We start from the raw sequence: 20891 nt of genomic DNA, 5'->3' as shown, positions 1-20891 counted from the left end.
GCAAATGCTCCCACACCCCACCTTTTATTTCTTGTTCCCTCTTTTCTGACACCTTCCCCAATCCAATCTTCCCTGGATCTCATCTGTATGCCCTGGCTCTGAGAGGCATGTCATGACCCTGAAGTAAGTCCTGGTAAATCCCAGAGACCCTCACTACCTCTGTCATCCCTCCTCTTTCAAAGGGACAAAAGCCACAGAATCCTGTGCAAAAAGGCATCCACAAAGACAAAATCAATAAAGACAAAATCACCCATAGAAATCAGACAACCATACAGGCCCTACTAACAGGTACGCACCCCATAAAGACAGTGCCCCACCCACCTGTACACCGACACTCATGCAGACACACAACCATGGAAACAGATGACAAAACTTAGGCACCTAAGCCCTTACTTCCAAGCCTAGGAACAGAAAACATCAGATTCCGTTCTCTCTCTCCCTCTCTGGAACACGGCACCTTCCTCCCACCCCACCCTAAGCTCTAAGGGTTCTTCTTTTGCCTCTGTAACTTGTTTCCAAGCCCACGAAGCCCAGTTTGCTCACTTTTTCTACCTCTGTGAGTTTCTAAATAAACTTTTGCTTGCACTTGAAAGAAATAAAGACAACATAAGATTCCTGAGGCTGATGTTTGATTCTTGATCCAGCCATGCCTGAAGTTGATGCTATTTTTAGAGTTTTCTGTTAGAGGAACCAAAATTTATCTTTTTTTGCTGGAGCCCATTTGAGCTGGAATTTATTTATTTGCTTGTTTGCTTATTTGTTTAGGCTCACAACCAGAGTTCTGGCTGATAGAGATGAATAGGACTTTTGTCAAGTGAAAAAGATTGAGAAAGGAGTCATTCCAAGATGGAAGACAGCGTTAACAGAGGCCTGGAGGTATGAGACAGACTGGCTGGTGGCAAGCTGTACTGTAAGATGCACAACCGTACCGGCAGCCGGGGGAAGTCAGGCAGAGGGTTCTGAATTCAGCGCTAGCACTTGCGCGTCCACTCAGTGGGAGCCATTTGATATTTTGGATCAGGGGAGTTTCATGTTCAGAGCTGTTCCTCAGGAGACAGTGAGTGAGAGGACGAATGAATGTATTGACCGCAGACCTCTGACAGGTCCAGGGGAGGAGCCTGAGCCTCAGGGCGGGAGGCCACACAGGTGTCCCTGATACAGTCCTGGTTCAACCGTGGTGTGAGCTCCTCCAGCGTCTTTGAACTACGACTTCCGGCATGCAACGCGAACGACCCAGGGTCCCCAGTGTTGTGCTCTGCACACAGGCCTGATGATTGGCCGCAAGGGCTGCTTGTCATACTAGAGTCAGGCTCCGATTGGTCGAGTTTCCTTAAACTGTCCTGAGCCTGCACCCGTGGGTCCGCGCACCGCGCTCCACCCGGAGACATGGTAAAGGGGTGTCCCGAGGCTCGAAGGGACGGGGTTTATTTTGTGGGGATTGGAGGCTCGCGCAGAGTGACGCGTGTCCCTCTCTGGGGTCAGCATCTAGCTGCGGGACATATGAGGAGTTCGAGGGTCTTGCCGAAGGGAGTGGAATCCCCTGAACATTCTGGGGGTCCTACTCTCTAGGGGCCTGGGATCCCGCTGAGAGTACTGGGGACCTGAGCTCGTTCGCGGCCCCGCAAAGGAGGTCTGGGGTCCCGCTGGGACGCAATCTAGGGACGGGATCCTGCGGGATCGTGGGTGCAGCACCGGCGAGTCCCTGCGGGTATTGGTATGTGCAGAAGGGCCGGAGGGCCCTGAAAGGAGGGGGCCAGACCGACGGGATCTGGGTGGCTTCAGGGGGGCAAGGGCCCCAGTTTGGAGACAGCATAGTTGGAACACTCAAGTCTCACGCGGCTCTGGGTCCAAAATTTGAGTTTGTTGTTAAAATTTATCCCAGCCCTGTGTGCCAAGCTGGTACCTAGCGAGGGTGGGGACCCCCCAGCCCCTAGGCGTTTGCACTGGACAGAGGAAGACAGTCTGGAGGGGCCCAGAAGGAGACCTGACCCTGGTAGAGGCGAGAGGCGAGGGATGTCCCGAGGAGGAGAGTTGGAGGTGGGCCGGAAGTGAAAGCACTGATGAAGGGGGTGCTTGAAAGCGGGAGTCGTTCTGGGCTGGGTGGAGATGCTGTGGGCGATGCGGGCTATGGCTCTTGGGACCGGAATGGAGGAAAGATCCTGGACAGACCTGGGGGGTCCTTAGGTGGAGGACTCATGCCTTCCTTCCCTCCTTCCTAGCCTCCCTCTGGTCCTTTCTTCCTGTCATGGGTACTGGGACCACAGTTCGAACTATGGGCCCCCTCCCTGGGAGGTGTGGGGGGTGGGCAGCGAGCCAGGCATTGTGATGGGGTGATCTGGAGCTGGGCCTGCCAGGCCTTGCGAGTTGTGGAGCAGAATTGTACGTTGCCTGTGAGACTGAGAAAAGCTGTGGGACGCCCTGGAGGAGCCGCATGCTGCGTTCTCGGGAATGAGGGGTGGGTGCCAGGCCCCCCCAAAAGGCCTGGGAAAGCAGGGGTCTGCAGGCTTGGCAGAGAGGTCCAGGCGGGGGGTGCTGCTCTCTTGGGGTCTTGCTGGGCCAGGTCTGCGGTTAACACCCTGGCAGAGGATGGGGTTATAGGAGAGAGGCCGACAGAGGGAGGAGAAAAGCAGGCAAGGACGCTCAGAGGCTGGGAAGTTTGGAGAGCGTTGGTGGGAGGCACTGGGGGTCCCCAGAGGAGAGGAGAAGGGGTCCTGGGGGAGACGGGTGGGTAGGAAGCCTGGCCCTCAGGACTCGGAAGTGGCCACAGACCTTGACAATGCCGTGGTCATCAGTGCCCGCTGGCCAGTTTGTGCTTGGCCGGGGGTGGGCGAGCAATGGGACTAGGAGATCAGTGAGATGTAGAGATCAGAAAGATGGCACCCCACCCTCGCTACTGAAAAAATACTCCTGGTCTCAGTGCACAGTCATAGGCATAGAGAAAATATCCAGCGAGTTGGTTATTGTAACGATGCCTTTCTCAGCTGTCGTTCCGAATTACAGTGCTAGGCCTGACATTTATCCCACTAGAGCTTTTCCTTTTAAAATTAGCTTAGTTTTGCCTGATTAAGGGATAATTTAAATAATTAATATAAATCTATTTCATTTTAGTTGTTAATTATAATGCCATAATACTAGTAGATAACTCTCCTGAGCACATTTTACATAATTACTTAATTGCTGATAGCAGCTCAGTATTTTCTACATTCGAACAGCTTCAGACTGATTACCAAAAAACATCTCTCCTAAAGTGTTTTAAAATAAGCACGTGAAAATGTGGTACGGGGTTTTTGTTAAAAAGGTTGGTGTACAGAACTTGGTGAGAAAATTCCCAGTGAGAAAACAGTCACCCCCCTCAAAGGGTGGAGTCTGTCCCGGAACAGGTAGCGGCTGGCGTGGAGGCTGATGGCAAGGGGAGGTGTAGAGAGGAGTGGGGGACAGAGCCACCAGGGCGAAGGCTGGAGAGAGAAGCTTGCCTGAGACAATTGGTGCCAAGGCTGGGACCATGGTGGGAGAGGGACCGTTTTCACTCGGTGCACCGGGGTCGTTGTAGGCCCAGCAGGCAGTCACAATGGGAAGCACTTCGTTTTCAGCTGATGAAAACCAGGTTGGGGAGATTAATACCTGAAATCCATGGCAGGGACTGGAAGCAAACTTGTCTGAACCTGTCTGCCCCCCAGCCATGTGTGGGCTTCCATGCTCAGCAGAGGCACCTGGGATTGGGTCTGACCTCAACCCCGTCCTCTTCCCCCAAGATGCATCTGGAGCCAGGGAGGCCACCCTCCCCGACCTGTCTCTGCATCTCTATAAATAGCTGGGTTAGGAGGGAGTGATCTTGGAGGGAATGATGTTGTTACCCTCTGGCCAGCACTGCCTGTCATGTCCCCTCCCCCAGGCTGTCCTCGGAGTGCAGCTGGTGGTGACCCTGCTCACTGCCACTCTCATGCACAGGCTGGCGCCTCACTGCTCCTTTGCACGCTGGCTGCTCTGCAATGGCAGGTGAGCCACAGCCCCTCCCAGAAGTGGGAGGAGCCCAGCCTTCTCTGGCCCCCCTCAGCCCTGCCTTAGGCCCTGCTGGTAGTTTTTTCTCTTTTTTAAGATTTTATTTATTTACCTTTAGAGAGAGAGGAGGGGAGGGAGAAGGAGAGGGAGAGAAATATCAATCCGTTGCCTCTCACATGCCCCCAACAAAGTATCCGACCCACACTACCCAGGTGTGTGCCCTGACTGGGAATCAAACTGGCAACCTTTTTGTTCGCAGGCTGGCCCTTGATCCTCTGAGCCACACCAGCCAGGCCTGGTAGTTTGTTTTGTTAAACAACTTTAGTGAGATGTGTTAAACACAGCCAACTGCATATTGGGCAAGTGCACGGTTGGATCAGTTCTGACAGGTGCACACGGGAGACCATCTCCACCCTCGAAACAGCAGCTGGTTCCCCCACTTCCCCCCTCTTCCACTCCACTCTCGCTGTTAGATGTAGATGTTTCCCGAACTGCTTTTTGTCCCTGTTGGGTCTGGGATTTGGTGGAAACTGCACTTGCTCCTTAGGACAGTGTGCACACCTGCCGTGCTGGGAGAGGTAGCCAGCAGACACAGGGCTGTCCACAACCCCTGCTGCACAGCCCCAGCCCACCCCCCCGTGCCTCGTCCTGGCCTTCCATGGTCCCTGCTCCACCTGTTGCCAGGTGTGCTAGGGCACAGCCCTCCCTCTGGCTCCAGTCCTGGGTTTGGGGTTCACGGCCTTGACATCCCCCTGCCTGTCTTTGCCATCAGTCTCTTCAGATACAAGCACCCTTCAGAGGAAGAGCTCCGGGCTCTGGCAGGGAAGCAGAGGCCCAGAGGCAGGAGGGAGCGGTGAGTGAGCCCCTAGCCTTAGGGGCGGTTGCCCACTGCAGGCACTGCTATGGGCATGGAGGAGAATCCGGGACACCGCGGGCCGAAGGATTTTATTGTCATGCACAGGCTGCCTTCAGTAAGCATGGAAGGCTTAGAAGTTTGCTGTGGGAAGGCCCCGTGGGTGGGTGGTGCCCACGCTCGGGTGTTTAGAGGAAACCCAAACTGGGGGAGAAGGCACCTCCCAGGCTGGGGTAGGGAGAGGTGCACTGGACTGGGTAGGAGAGAATGGAGGATGCTGCTCTGACTCCCCACCCCCACTCCCTGCCCCGCCAGGTGGGCCAATGGCTACAGTGAAGAGAAGACTTTGTGTGTCCCCCGAGATGCCCCTTTCCAGCTGGAGACCTGCCCCCTCACAGCGGTGGATGCCCTCGGTAACAGCCCAGTGGGTCCCCAGCTCCCCTCACTTTGCCCATACCCTGGCAGGGTGGGGGGGTGGGGGAGTCCCTGGAGGGTTGTGGTCAAGGGAGGCCCTGGGCCAGCAGCCTCAACTGAGCAATGTGTCCTGCAGTCCTGCGCTTCTTCCTGGAATACCAGTGGTTCGTGGACTTTGCTGTGTACTCAGGTGGCGTGTACCTCTTCACAGAGGCCTACTACTATGTTCTGGGCCCAGCCAGGGAGACCAACATTGCTGTGTTTTGGTGTCTGCTGACCATCGCCTTCTCTCTGTATCCTTCCAGCTCTGGGTGGGGCAGGTGGGGGCACATGGGGATCTGACTAGCCTCCCTGTCTCCCTGAAATTAGTCATTGGTTATGGGCTGTCCTGACACAAGCCTCCCCCAAACTCGGTGGGGTAAAGCAGTCGCTATTTCATTTGCTTTCCTGGGCCAGACTCAGCTGATTGGCCTCGTCTCTGCTCCCCATTGTGACCCTTCTAGCAGGCTGGGCCAGGCTCCCACAGCGCAGCCGCAGAAAAGCAGCAAGGAAGACAGGGCGCCACAGGCCTCCCGAGGCCTTGCCCCAGCCGGCCCGCCACATTCCTGTCCATCCTTACGGTCAAAGCAAGTCTCCAGGCCCGCACAGATGTAGGGCCCAGGGAGGAGATGCGCCTGCTGCAATTTTTTAATTTTTTACACTTTGCAATTAAAAAAATTTTATTGATTGATTTTAGAGAGAGGGAAACATCAATCTGTTGTTAGCTTATTTATGAATTTGTTGGTTGATTCTTGTGCGCACCCTGACCGGGGATTGAACCTGCAGCCTTGGCCTGTCAGGATGACGCTCTCGCCCACTGCACTGCTCGGCCAGGGCAATTTTTCTATTAAGCTGCACAGAGAGCAGAGGTGAACCCGTGACTTTGGGGACCCAAGTAGGACAGAATGTCCTCGCGGAGTGGGCCTGGGAAGAAGGGAAGCCCATCCCGGGGTCCACACGTGCCTGAAAGCACTGGGGTCTCTTCAGGGCAGGCTGGGGACACAGCCCTTGAGTCTGCCAGCCTCTCAGAGGAACGGGCCGTGAAGGTAGCCGGGAGGCCAGGTGGGACTCCTGAAAGGACTGACCTGTTGGTGGTTTCTCACTGGCCACGCACTGAGCAATGAGCCGGAGGCCTGGCCCAGGCGGGCCTGCCACATGCGTGGCCCCATACTGCTGCCACGGGCCTGAGCAGCATTCTCACGTGTCCTGGGCTTGTTTATCTGCTCCCTCTTCTCTTTGGTCACTCTCCTGCTCCCCAGGACACCAAACCTAGACGTGGTGTTTGTGCTCTGGATTTGGGGTGTCACTGGCTTGGGGTGGTGGAGTGGGCAGGGGCATCGCAGGTGGGGGCCTCCTTAACTCTGCCCCCAGCAAGGTGTTCCTGACAGTGACTCGGCTGTACTTCGGCGCCGAGCAGGACGGCGAGCGCTCCGTCTGCCTCACCTTCGCCTTCGTCTTCCTGCTCCTAGCCATGCTGGTGCAGGCGGTGCCCGAGGAGACCCTCGAGCTAGGCCTGGAGCCAGGTACGTGCCTCGGGGGTGTGGCGTGGACACCTGCCACTCCCGTCTGTGAGCTGGTGAGTGGGGGGTTTAAGTGGTTTGCTTCACCTGCACGGTGTAAGTAAAAGACGTGGCTCCTGGGGCCTGACAGTGTCCATGGGTTTCTGCCACCCCTGGCGCCCCCCTTGGGCTTTGGGGCTGAGAGGACATCTGGTCTCACTCTCTGACAGATGCCTGCAGCTGTAGCTCTTCACACGGCACTTCTGTTCCCCTCCACTCTGCCCTCCACCCAGCAGCCACAGTGACTTAATATTTACCTATTTTTGTTTAATTTGTGGGGGAAATAGGTAAATGGTACACAATTCAAAAAATACAAAAGGCTATAGAGCAAAAATTTCCCTTCCACACTGGTTCTCCTCCCTGGGGGACACCTAGGTGCCACTTTTCCTTATTCACATAAAAAAGTAGTGTAGATGTCTCTACACCTTGTCTTTTTCCCTTAAAAGCAATAAATATTGGAGGTTGTCCCTCGATGTACATACGGTACTGTTTCTTGTGACGGCTACATGGTATTTCATCTTTAAAAATTTTTTCCTTTCTTTTAATGAAAAGGCATAGTTAGGGGAAAGAGGCTGGAATCCCTGCTGGAGGTTAAAAGCTTATCTCCTCCCAAGAACTAAACTAAGGAGGGGACCAAGAAGGTGACAGTAAAGGTCAAGTTGGAGGATAATATTATAGTTAAGAGATCCGTTCATGGGCCAGACTTCCTGGTCTCCCAGTTTGTATTGAGGCCAGGCTGTGTTGCAACAGAGAGTCAAGCACTTGGGCTTGCGGTCGGTAAGTCCCAGAGCCAGCCTTTAAGTTCTTACGTAGACATCCCAGTGGGGACACCTTGGGTGGGGTCAACTGAGTATTGCCCACGGTGAGAACGATCGCAGGCCGCGAAGACGGGTGACGAGGAGGCTGTCCGCAGAGTCTGGAGGGATGGAGAAGGATTAGGATCCTCTCTCCGAACCTCACAGAGACAGGGTTAGTGGGTGAGCAGGGGCTGAGCTTCTGCTGCCCGCTGCTCCTCCAGTCAAAGGTCTCAACTGGCCGGAGGAAAGGGAGAAATAGAGATTGTCCCCATGTGGGCCACCAAAATGTTAGGGTGGTTGGTGATGCAGGCTGTGAAAGAGTTCACAAAGAGAAGAAAGTAAAGATTTTATGCACTCTCCAAGAAAGGAGAGGGGCATGGTGTGGAGAGGGGCACCAGCTGGTATTTCATCTTATGGATGTTCTATTAATATTTACCCAGGCCCGTGTATGGACATCTAAATCTTTTGCTATTAAATGTGGTTGCACAAAACCACATTGTTACATAATAAGGATGTTCGGGAATAGCTTTGTGCCTGTGGCCCGGCTCAACAGAGTGTATCTGTAATTTTGATGCTGTTGCAAATCGCCTTTTAGGGGAGATGCTCATCAGGCCTGTTTCCCCACATCCCCCCAGTGTGTTTCCTCAGACTTTTTCCGTCTTGGGCAATCTGAGGGGTGAAAACGTAAGTGAGGCTGAAAATCTTTTTATTTGCTGAAGAACTTTTCTCTTTCCCTTCTGGAGAAGGTCTGTTCTTTTGCCCAGTTTCTACTGGGTTTTGACCCTTTTATTGATCTGTAGGAGCTCATTCTTTCTATATTAAGGAAATTAGCCTTTGTGTGTGATAGGAGTTGCAAATATTTTTTCTTCGTTTCTCATTTTTCTTTTGACTTTTTCTATTACTTGATCCGTCTTTTAAAAATATAATTGGATCGTGTCACTTCTCTGCCTGATGCCACTCTAATGGTCCTTGGAAAAAGACCAAAATCCTCACTGTGCCTTGCATGGCCCTGCCGATTCCTTGAGCTTTATCTTTACCAATTATCCCCGCTCTTCTAGTTTTAAAATTATATAATGTTTGGTGTACATAAAAGAACACATATGTAAATTAAAGAGCAAAATAGTAACGTAAACACCCATGAACCTGCCTCCCACATAAGAACTGGCCCATTCCCGCCACTCCTGCGTCTCCGGTGCCCCTTGATCCTGCCACCCTCCCCTGTTCCCTGCCTCAGCCCGTCTCTCAGACTTTGTGTTCGTCATTCCTTTGCCTTAAAAAACAAACAGTTTCATCACATGTTTCTGTCCCTAAAGAATTTATTGTGCAGTTTTACAATGTGTCGTCTTCCAGCCGGGCATTGCTGTCTCTCTGAGACTGTTTCCAAACTAGGTTTGTGGGCCTGGGTGCCTTTGGTTCATCCCTCGTCACCATGGATGGAGTGGTTAGACTCCACTCCTCTCTCTGCCCCTTCTCCTGTCAATGGACATTAGGTGGTTTCCAGAGTTTAGCTTTTCCCAGTTGTTACAGGGAACATTCTCGTACATAGTTCCTCATACTAACGGGTAGGTGTTTCTTTTGGGCACAGACTTGGGGACAGTGGGGACATGTTTACCTTTATGTGATGGTGCCTCAGCATCATCAGAGCAGTTTTTAGCCCATCCACCAGCCATGCGGTCTGGGGTCCAGAGCATGGATGCAGGGTTCAGGCTGCCCACTGAGTCCCGGCTGGTTCGATTCCCAGTCAGGGCACATGCCTGCACTTTGGGCCTGGTCCCTGGTTAGGGCCTGTGCTAGAGGCAACCGATCTGTGTCTCTCCCCCTCTCTTTCCCACTCCCAATAGATAGATAGATAGATAGATAGATAGATCGATCGATCTTAAAAAAAATCTATGGTGCCAGTCTAGGGATGTAGAATGGTGCCTTCTGAGTCTTATGGTGCATTTTTCTAGTTGCCTGGTTGGGGTGGGGTGGATAGATAGATAGATAGATAGATCGATCGATCTTAAAAAAAATCTATGGTGCCAGTCTAGGGATGTAGAATGGTGCCTTCTGAGTCTTATGGTGCATTTTTCTAGTTGCCTGGTTGGGGTGGGGTGGGGCATTGAGCCTCTTTTGCTGTTTGATTTTTTCCTCTCGTTTCCTGTTTATTCATGATTTTCTTTCCTCTTTTGTCAAAAGCCTGCTCTTATTGTTGCCCATTTTTCTTTCGGGTTGCTTGTGTTTAAAAAAATTTTTTGTGGTAAAATATACATAAAATTATTACCATTTTAACCATTTTTTAAACCATTTTTAAGTATAGTCCAGTGGTGTTAAGTCCATTCACAATGTCGTGTGACTGTCCCCACCATCCACAGAGATTTCTAATTTCGCAAAACTGAAACTCTGCCCTCATTAAGCACTAACTCCACCCCCCACCCCCCTGCCTCTGTCACCCACCATTCCACTTTCTGTGTGAGTCTGACTACTCTAGGACTTCCCAAAGTGCGATCACACAGAATGTGTCCTTTTGTGACTGGCTGATTTCATTGAGCACAATATTTTCAAGGTTCATCCACGTAGCTGGTGTCAGAATGCCCTTCCTTTTTAATGCTGCGTAATATTCCGTTCTATGAATGGACCACATTTTGCTTATCTATTTACCAATCGATGGACACTTCCATTGCTCGCATGGTTTGGCTCTTTTGAAAAATGTTGCTATGAATATGTGCCTACACATTCGTTTTGAGGCCCTGCTTTTTTTTTTCTTAAACAGCAGCGACATTTGTTTTGCTTCAAAACTAGCCAAAAACTCAACACACATTTTTAAAAGGTGACACAGTGCCAATGAATTAAAACAGGACTATGTAGCCCTTGGTTGCAGTGTCGTGCCACACACCAAAAGGTCGCAGCATTGATTCCCAGTCAGGGCACGTGCCTACATTGTGGGTTTGGTCCCCATTTGGGGCACATGCGGGAGGCAACTGATCGCTGTTTCTCTCTTACGGCAATGATCAATGTATGTGTGTGTGTCTCCCTCCCCCCTCCCCCTCCCTCTTTCTCTCCTTCCCTCCCTCCCTAAAATCAATAAACATTATCTTGGGTGAGGATTAAAAAAAAAATAAAAAAGAGCCCTAGCTGGTATGGCTTAGTGGACTGAGTACTGGCCTGCAAACCGAAAGGGCACATGCCTGGGTTGTGGGCTGGCTCCCCAGTTGGAGGCAAGCAAGAGGCAGCCAATGAGTGTTTCTCTCACACATCGGTCTTTCTCTCCCTCTCTCCCTCTCTTCTCCTCTCTCTGAAAATAAATAAATAAAATCTTTAAAAAATAAAATAAAAAAATATTTATGATAAACAGTATTCTTTCAGTCACATAGATTTGGGGGGGCCCTCTGTATTTCTATTATATGTTATTTCCATGACTTCATATTTTTTATTTTTAGTATTTTTATTTTTTAAATTGTATTTTATTGATTATGCTATTACAGTTGTCCCAGTTTTGCCCCCCCTCCACCGAGCACACCCCCCTCTCTCAGGCAGTCCCCCCACCATTGTTCATGTCTGTGGTTCATGCATAGGTTCTTTGGCTGCTCCATACCCTGTACTGTATTTTACATCCCCATGGCTATGCTGTACCCATCTATTTGTACTTATAAGTCCCCTGGCCTCTTCCCCCAGTCCCCCACACCCCCTCCCATCCGGCAACCATCAAAACGCTGTCCGTATCCATGATTCTGTCTCTGTTGTTCTTGTTTGCTCAGTTTGCTTTTTAGATTCAGTTGTTGGTAGCTATGTATTTGTTGCCATTTAATTGTTCATAGCTTTGATCTTTTTCTTAAATCCCTTTAACATTTCATATAATAATGATTTGGTGATGATGAACTCCTTTAGTTTTTTCTGGTCTGGGAAGCTCTTTATCTGCCCTTCCATTCTAAATGATAGCTCTGCTGGTAGGGCAATCTTGGCTGTAGTTTCCTGCTTTTCATGACTTGGAATATTTCTTGCCAATTCCTTCTAGCCAGTGAAGTTTCTTTAGAGAAATCAGCTGACAGTCTTATAGGAACTCCCCTGTAGGTAACTAACTGCTTTTCTCTTGCTGCTTTTGAGATTCTCTCTTTATCTTTAACCTTTGGCATTTTAATTATGATGTGTCTTGGAGTGGGCCTCTTTGCATCCATCTTGTTTGGGACTCTCTGTGCTTCCTGGATTTGCATGTCTATTTCCTTCACCAAATAAGGGAAGTTTTCTTTCACTATTTTTTTTTTTTTCAAATAGATTCCAATTTCTTGATCTCTCTCTTCTCCTTCTGGTGCCCCTATGATGAGAATGTTGGAATGCTTGAAGTTGTCACAGAGGCTACTTACACCATCCTTGTTTTTTTAAATTCTTTTTTCTTCTTATTCTGATTGGTTAATTTTTGGTTCCTTATGTTCCAAACCATTGATTTGATTCTTGGCTTCATCCACTCTACTGTTGTTTCCCTGTAAATGTTCTTTATGTCAGTTAGTGAATCCTTCATTTCTGACTGGATCTTTGTTATGCTGCTGAGGTCCTCACTGAGTTCCTTGAGCATCCTGATAACCAGTGTTTTAAACTCTGCATCTGATAGATTGCTTATCTCCATTTCGTTTAGTTCTTTTTCTGGAGTTTTGATCTGTCCTTTCATTTGGGCCACTTTTCTTTGTCTCCTCTTTTTGGCAGCTTCCCTGTGTTTGTTTCTATGTATTAGGTAGAGCTGCTTTGACATCTTGTCTTGGTAGCATGGCCTAATGTACTAGGTGTCCTGTAGGGTCCAGTGGCACAGCCTCCCCTATCACCCAAGCTGGGTAATTGAGGTGTACCCTTTGTGTGGGCTGAGTACACCCTCTCGTGGTTGAGCCTTGATTACTGTTAGCAGGTCAATGGGAGGGATTTACCCAGGCCCATCAGGTGCAAGGATTGGCTGTAACCACTGACCACCACCCTCTGCCCTCTGTGGAAGATCACCCGTGCAGGGGCAAGGGGGTGGTGCTCCAGTGTGGTCTGTAGCTGTCCACTGGGTGCACAAGCTCACTCTGGGGTTTCTCAAGTGGTGCAGTCCAAGGTTAGTCCCCACTTTTGTTTTGCCTGTCGCCACCCGGCCTGAGCTATAAAGCAATCTGAGATGGCTGCTACTTGTGCTGGATTGGAGATTCCCAGGAGAAGCCAAGCCGTGAGTCTAGGATGCCTGCTGCTAGTGCCAGGCCTGTGGCCTCTTAGCAAGAGATATGGGGGTTGGGGGCTCACTGACACTGGCTGTTGCTTGTTTGAGAGGAGTTAGGAAGTTGTGCAGCATGAGCCAAGACCAGCCATTCATATGGAAATGTCACTGGGGTGGGCCTGTAAGTTGGATGGGACAGAGTCTCTGGGGATCTCCAGGACAGGGCAAACAGTTTTAGCCAGGGTGATGGAGTCTCATGGCTCTGTGGGTAGAGGGGTCAGAAAAGGGACAATGGCCTGCCTTTCTGTCTGGGAGAAGGCTGTCCCCCAGTTCTTGCCTTGATGCCAGACACTTCACTTCTTCCCTGTATGTCACTAGTGCCTTTCAAGCTGCTACCCCAGTGCTGGAGCTCAGAGGGAGTGAGTCTGATTAAGTCCATGTGTGGGTTCTTTAAGAGGAACTGCTTGGGACTCTAGAAGTTTCTTCTACAGACTCAATCCCCGCTAGTTTTTGTAGCCAGAAGTTATGGGGGCTTATCTTCCTGGCATTGGAACCTTGGGCTTGGGGAACTGGTGTGGGGCTGGGACTCCTCGCTCCTGAGATATCCCTCCCGAATCTTTATCCACCACGTGGGTGAGGGACCAACCCATTCCTCCTCTGTGTCCCCTGCCTCCTCCTACCAGTCTGGATTTTAAAGATTTTATTTATTTCTTTTTAGAGAGAGGGGAAGGGAAGGAGAAGGAGAGGGAGAGAAACATCAATGTGTGGTTGCCTCTTGCACACTCCCAACTGGGGACCTGGCCTGCAACCCAGGCATGTGCCCTGACTGGGGAATCAAACCAGCGACCTTTTGGTTCTCAGGACTGCCCTCAATCCCCTGAGCCGCACCAGCCAGGGCTGGATGTGTTTTCTTTAATTCTGTAGTTGTCAGATTTCCATGCAACTTGATTTTTGGCACTTCTGGGTGATGACTGTTCTATACATTAGTTGTAATTTTGATGGGTAAGCGGTTGTGTGAGGGGCAAGCCGTGTTTACCTATGCCACCATCTTGACCGGAAGTTGGTATTAGAAAACATTAAAAAACAGACAAATGATAACTTTGAGGATGACATGAAATCAACATATGTAGATGTCCTTTTAAAAAGATTTTGCAAGTATAAAATATATACATATTTTATGACAAGGATTTGTTTAGATGGAATGTACTTGGACTGTGAAAGAAGAAAATATAGGTGTGGAGCAGAAGAACATCATGAATCACTACAAACCATTCTGTAAGAACAGATGCACATGTACGTATGTATCATCCCACCAGAAGAAAATGAGACTGGGTGCTGGACCACCTTCTTTAAACTGACATTCTGCTTTTAATTCTTTTGTGTATGTGCCCAGAAGTGGAATTGCTGGCTCATGTGGCGATCCTATGTTTAATTTTTGAGGAACTGCCATACTGTTTTTTTCCACAGTGGCTGCAGCATTTTACATCCGCACGAGCAGTGTACAAGGGTTCCAACTTTCTCTACCACCTCCTCACCAACACTTGTTGTTTTCTGGGGTTTTTTTTGAGACTAGCCATCTAGTGGGTGTGAGGTGGTATCGCACTGTGGTTTTGACATGCCTTTCCCTAATGATTAGTGATGTTGAGCACCTCGTGTACCTACTGGCTGTTTGGATGTCTTCTTTGGAAAGATGTCTGTCTGTTCAAGTCCTCTGCCCATTTTTGAATTGGATTGTTTGGGGTTTTTGCTGATGAATTTTAGGAGTTCTGTATATGCTCTGGATATTAATTCCTTACCAAAGACCTCTGCAAATATTTTCTCTCGAAGGGTTGCCTTTTTAAAAAAATGATTTTACTTATTTATTTTTAGAGAGAGGGGAAGGGAGGGAGAACGAGAGGGAGAAAAACATTGATGTGCGAGAGAAACATCGATCGGTTTCCTCTTGTACGAGCCCTGACTGGGGACTGTACCTGCGACTCAGGCACATGCCCTGAACAGGAATCGAACCAGTGACCTTGCAGTTTGTGGTAAGATGCATAACCCAGTGAGCCACACGGTCAGAGCTCTGCGTTGTCCTTTTACTCCATTGATAGTATCTTTTAATGCACAACATTTTTTAATTTTCATGAGGCTCAGTGTTTTAAATTTTTCTCTTTGTTGCCTATGCCTTTGGTGTCATATCTAAGAACTCATTGCCAAGTCTAGTGTCGTGGAGCTTTTGTTGAGCTGTATGTCTTTGTTTTCCTTGTTTGTAGGGCTTCTTTACATGTTCTTGGTACTGATCCTTTGTTAAATATGTGGCACATACTTCATCCTATCAAATTTGACACCATTATTTCATGAACCACCAAAAAAAGATAAAAAAACACTGTTAATTAAACAATTGCATGCTATTAATTGTTATAGGTATCCCAGTTTTAGAGAAGTTAAAATGTGAAAAAAATGTGCATCTTGATACTGGCTGATCTATGCCCCATCTCAAGGCGTCATGAGTAAAATGAGGTCAAATGCAAAACCAGAAAGTATAGCATGGGATTAAATGCTCAATTTGTGGTGAGAAGACAGTGAAAGTCTTTTCACTGTCTCTGTGCTTTTTTTCTTTAAAATTTTTTTCTCCAACAGAGAAGTTGATAGAAAGCTCTAATGACCTCATACGCTCTTGACCTAGATTCACGTGGCCACACGTATTTCGGTGCACACACGCCACACGTATTTTGGCTGAGCCTTTGAATGTAGTTGCTGCCGCCACTTCTGGTGTCTTTTGATGGACAGAAGTTTTCCTTCCATTCTCAATGATCGCAAGGACGGTGCATATTTTCTTCCAGCACATTTTGAGTTTCATCAAGCCCTTAAACTCCTGGGAGTTCACTTTTATGTTATGAATAGGGATCACACTAACTTTTTTTCCAGGACACAGTCTTGAGGAACAATTGCATTTTTAGTGAATCGTGGGTTCTTTCCAGTTTTCTTTCGTTCTTTCCAGTCCTTCCCCTTTCGTGCGGCTGGGCCTCATGGGTGTGAGAGCAGCAGTCTGGTAGCCTTCCTTCTCCTGTTTCAGTTTCCTACTTGGCTAATTAATTCACTAATTTTCAGCCTCTTTCTGTTTATAGCAGTTAAGGCTATAAATATTTTCTAAACCCCATTCTGTGTATCCTAAAGTTTTGACTTGTATTTTCATTATCACGCAGTTCTGGGTATTTTATGTTTCTGTTGTGATTTTTAACGTTTTTTAAAAACTTCAAAACATGGAACTTAAAAAAAAATTCTTATTTAGTTCTGGCTTAACTGCACTGTCGTTACTACAGAAGATGGTCTACTTGAAATAAATCCTTTCATATTTGTTAAAACTTGGCTTATGGACTAGAATGTGACCAGTGTCTGTGGCTGTTCCATGTGTTCTTGAAGAACACGTGTTCGCTGCCTCTCCATGTGCCGTAAGTTTAAATCTCCCTCTGGGAGAGAGGTCTCAATTTCTGTAGCCTTTCCAGTTTTCTTTTGATTAGTATTTATTATGCCTTTTTAACATCTCTTTTCTTTCAACCTTCCAGTGCCCTCATGTTGAGGTATGTCTCTAAGAAACAAACATACTCAGCGAGGTCTTTTCGGTCAAGTCTGACCATCTATGTTGTTAACTTCGACATTTAATCTGCTTGTGATTACTGTGATTGGACATACTTGGCCTTGTTTCTGCCGTCTATTTGACTTTATATCTGCCCCTTTTCTGTTGTTACTGTTGACATTGGCTGCCAGCCTAACTGTTCCTCCTTTGTCGGTGATCTTGTCCTAACTCCCTGGCTTCTTTGCCAGCTCTTTGTTTTTGGTATTTGACCTGATTTTTGCTGGACTTTTATTCTGCCCCTACCTCTGCATCTCCCTTCATATTCCCCACCGTCTTGTCTTTCTGAGTTGGAATCTGAGTAATTGCTTCAGATCCAAACCATGAATTCTTCTTTGGCTTTTTCTGATTTCCTGTTTAATAACCTATCATTTCAGTAATTACATTTTCCCTTTAGAAGAACGTAATTGGCTTCTTGGCAAATCTGCCTGATCATCTGAGGTAGTCTTGTGTCGCCTGTTCTGTGATGCCAGCTTTTATTTTCCTCAGTTATTTCATATGTAATTGATAACCAATTTCTGAATTTCTCTGGGGTCTACACTTTTCTCTTGCTGACTCTCCTTTCTGGCGATTTGTTTCCTTGTGTGTTTGGTGATTTTGGTTGTGAGTTCATGTTTACTTGTTTTCACTCCGTGTAAAATCTGGGGGCCTGAACTGAGGGTCCCTCCCAGGACTCTGGCTTTCTCCTGCGGGAGCCCATTACACCCCCCAATTCCTGGTGTAGTCCTGTAAGCTCCTATTCAGTGCTCCTTTCCCTATGTCCGCCAGTCCAGTCAAGGGTCTGTCTGGCACTTTCTCCTGCTCTTTGAAAAGAGCCACATGTCACTAGAGCATAAAGCCCCTGGCATGGGGCCTGGCTGTCACCAGCGCATTCCTACCTGAGAAGCAGAAGACACCTCGGAGACGGTCAGAGAAGGCTCTGAGGTCCCAGGGGTCTACTCTACCCCACCCTTCTTGTCTTCACCAGGCCTGGCCAGTGTGACCCAGAACTTGGAGCCACTTCTGAAGTCGCAGGGCTGGGACTGGGTGTAAGTCCTGGGAAAGGAGAGGGGGCAGGGGCAGGCTGTGCCCTGCTGGCAGGGGCTGACAGGTTATGGGGTTCCCTGACCCATCTCTTCTTCTCAGGCTTCCTCTGGTCAAGCTGGCCATCCACGTGGGGCTGGCGATCCTAGGCTCTACGCTAGGCGCCTTCCTCACCTTCCCAGGCCTGCGGCTGGCCCAGACCCACCGAGATGCACTGACCATGTCAGAAGACAGGCCCATGCTGCAGTTACGTGGGGGACTGGCTGGGTGGGAGGTTAGGGAGCCTAGGGGAGAGGATGCGGAGATGGTAAGTGGCTAGGCCTCACCCCGCTGTGTCCTTGCCCCCAGGTTTCTCCTGCACACCAGCTTCCTGTCACCCCTGTTCATCCTGTGGCTCTGGACCAAGCCCATCGCACGGAACTTCCTGCACCAGGCGCCCATTGGGGGCACACCCGTTTCCCTGTGCGTATGTGGGTGGGGCCAGGAGGGAGGGCAGCTGGGGGGCCCCCTCTGTGTACTGCAGTCTCTGAGGCTCTGGGAGGAGCCGTGAGAGAACTGTGGGTCCTGGGGAAAGACCCTGGGGCAGAGGGGGCCTCATTAGCCCCTGTGCTATGTAGGCTGTCGGACTCGGCCTTTGACTCACTGCGCCTCTGGGTGTTGGTGGCACTGTGCCTGCTGCGGCTGGCAGTGACCCGGCCCCACCTGCAGGCCTACCTGTGCCTGGCCAAGGTCCGCGTGGAGCAGCTGCGGCGGGAGGCTGGCTGCATTGAGGCCTGCGAGATCCAGCGGCGGGTACGGGTGTCTGGAGGAGGGAACCTGCCTGGGGTTTGGGGCAGGCCTTCCAGTCCGCCCAGGCGTGGGGCCAGCTGGCATCCAGAAGGTCACCTGCCGCTGCTACCTGTCCACCAGGTGGTACGGGTCTACTGCTACCTGACGGTGGTGAGCCTGCAGTACCTGATGCCGGTCATCCTCACCCTCAATTGCACACTTCTGCTCAAGACGCTGGGTGAGAGGAAGTGGCCTCGCAGGGAGAGGGTGGGCTACAGGTCCCTGAGGCAACCCTGGCCTCAGCCCCCTTCACTCTCCTTCCTTCCACCCCTCATCATCCTGTCCCTCCATCCCCCCATTCCACTCCCCTCCCTCCACCTATCCCTCCCTCCACTTATACCCGCCTCCACTTCTCTCTCCCTCTACTCTCCTCTCACAGGTGGCTACTCTTGGGGCCTGGGCCCGGCCCTCCCCCTATCTCCAGTGCTGGCAGCAGCCCGAGATGGCCCAGTGGGCCCCAAGGAGGATGAGGCCCAGCAGGCGGTGGCCCGGATCACTGGGGCCCTGGGTGGCCTGCTCACGCCCCTCTTCCTCCGTGGCACCCTGGCCTTCCTCGTCTGGTGGACTGCTGCCTGCCAGCTGCTGTCCAGCCTCTTTGGCCTCTACTTCCACCAGCACCTGGCGGGCTCCTAGCCACCTGAAGACACTCCTGAGGTCCCATTGTCGCCCCCTCTGTGTGTGCCTCAGTATACACCCCAGGTGCAAGTGGGCCTGGGAGTCCCCACTGTGCTCGCCTCCTCACTGCAGGGCCTGAGTGGACCCCCCCCTGGACTCCAAGCTTCTGTCTCGAAACTACATCCCAAGGCTGGTGGCAGAGGGCCCCTCAGCCATTGTTCCTGGATTGCGTGTGGACATTCAGGTTTGACAGCAGAACAAGGGGCCAGTCTTCTGAATAACTGTGGGGCAGCATTTACAAACAGGGAAGCTGGGAGAGAGGGGCGCGTGCGCCCATGGTGCTGGGCCGGGCCACTGTGGCTACTGCCCTCTGCCACAGGTCCATGGGGACTGCTTTCCTATAAAGGTCACACGCAGGCCCGTGGGCACATTGTTGAGGCCATGGTGACCCAGGGGATGGAGGATGAGGGGCCTTCTCCGACTCCAGCATTTTTCCGCCACCGTGGCTACAGTGGGAGCCCAGGGTGTGTGTGTGTATAACAACATCCCTGTGGCTGAAAAGCCGAAATTCAACTGAGTAAATTTTAATGATTTTAATGGGCTTTATTCCATGACTCATGAATCAGGCAGCATCCTATGCTTTTGTTATGTGGATACATATGAAAAGTGTATTAAAAACAAGGGTAAAACTTGGGTTGAGGCCAACTAAACACATCATCCAATTCTGATCCTTCTCAAATCTGTAACTACTGAAGTTGCGGTGTGTTCCGGAAGGTGGAATTAAGGGAGGAACCACAATTGACTGCCAAACCCTAAGGCCAGGAAACAGCTTGATTTACCTGTAGAAACTTCTAGAGTCACTGAACGCACCAGGTCCTAATAGGCCAGGCTGAGGGAGGTGGGGGACAGGGAGGCTGCTGGTATGGACGCTGTTCGGAAAGTTCTCAGGTGCTTGAGTCCCTCGCACGACACCACCGCACAGCACAGCCGGGAGGGAAGCGGGCCAGGGAGAGAGTGCGGCGGCAAACGGGGTTAGGCGGCTACACATCTGAATGCTAAATGCAGAGCGCCACCGTCCCTTGCCCTGCCTGCAGAATTCAGTACCTTCCAGGCATGAGACTGAAGAACCCTGGGGGACCCAACTGGCCCAAGAAGGATCTAATGACAGTGGCACCACGGAGCTCCCATCAGCCACCAGCTTAGCTGTGGGTCCATGTGTGCCCCACACACATGTGGCCTTCCGCCCCGCTTGTCTCAGCATATTCTTCACTGTGAGCAGACACCCAGGAGGACCCAGGGATCTGAGGAAGTGTGCAGGGTGGGAAACAGACCCAACGGAAAAAAACAACTTTGGGAAATGGACTCTACAGGGAGAAGAGAACTTAAAGAACAGTCTAGAACGTTCTCAGAGAAAAGAGGTTGTATTCCTGAAACAAGAATGCTATTGCAGGCCTGGCTGGTGTGGCTCAGTGGACTGAGCGCCGGCCTGTGAACCGGAAGGTCACCATCCAGGTGAGAGGTTCAACACCCTGTCAGGGCACGTGCCTGGGTTTCCGGCCAGGTCCCCAGTGGGGGGCGTGCGAGAAGCAGCCAATCGATGTATATTGGTTGCCTCTTGCATATTTATGTTTCTCTCCCTCTTTTTCTCCCTCCCTCCCCCTCTCTCTAAAAAATAAATAAAATTCTTTTTTAAAAAAAGAATGCTACCAAAAAGAAACACCTGAGGAATGTTTTGTTTTCTTTCTGAGCTCTTGGAGATTAAAAGAAGATGGAAGATGGCCCTGGCTGGTGTAGCTCAGTGGATTGGGTGTGGGCCTGCCAACTGAAGAGTCACCGGTTCGATTTTCTTTCCCTCTCTCCCTCCCTTCCCTTCTCTCTGAAAATAAATAAAACCTTTTTAAAAATAAGAGGTTTTAGTAACAGATAAGCAAAACAAGAACTGATCAAGAGGAAATTAGAAAATTGGCTCAAAGAAGCATCTCCAAAATAGAAT

General features: G+C 50.1%; 1 protein-coding gene across 2 annotated transcripts; it reads left to right on the top strand.

Annotated features, from left to right (window-relative positions):
• The first annotated feature begins 1330 nt into the window (after positions 1-1330).
• TMEM161A (transmembrane protein 161A) lies at positions 1331-20615 on the top strand. Of its 2 annotated transcripts, none has more exons than XM_024560924.4 (12): positions 1331-1389; positions 3893-3996; positions 4772-4852; positions 5168-5265; positions 5403-5559; positions 6677-6828; positions 17400-17460; positions 17558-17701; positions 17804-17917; positions 18073-18247; positions 18365-18461; positions 18663-20615. In XM_024560924.4, exons 1-12 carry the CDS (start codon positions 1387-1389, stop codon positions 18914-18916), a joined length of 1440 nt encoding a protein of 479 aa, XP_024416692.2. In that variant the 5' UTR covers positions 1331-1386; the 3' UTR covers positions 18917-20615. The 2 variants fall into 2 exon arrangements, with proteins under 2 accessions (XP_024416692.2, XP_053786591.1); XM_053930616.2 differs by lacking the exon at positions 1331-1389 and adding an exon at positions 1396-1714.
• Positions 20616-20891: the final 276 nt, after the last annotated feature.

The sequence above is a fragment of the Desmodus rotundus genome, chromosome 9 (assembly GCF_022682495.2).
Source record: "Desmodus rotundus isolate HL8 chromosome 9, HLdesRot8A.1, whole genome shotgun sequence".
NCBI lineage: Eukaryota > Metazoa > Chordata > Mammalia > Chiroptera > Phyllostomidae > Desmodus > Desmodus rotundus.
The sequence above is the reverse complement of the archived record's forward strand: the minus strand, read 5'-3'. Positions and strand labels throughout refer to the sequence as shown.

Excerpts from the sequence above, each read along its gene's own strand:
- TMEM161A (XM_024560924.4), top strand. Across the intron at positions 17,918-18,072 it reads GGGGGCACACCCGTTTCCCT|GCTGTCGGACTCGGCCTTTG; the intron begins GTGCGTATGTGG and ends TGTGCTATGTAG. Across the intron at positions 18,248-18,364 it reads CCTGCGAGATCCAGCGGCGG|GTGGTACGGGTCTACTGCTA; the intron begins GTACGGGTGTCT and ends CCTGTCCACCAG.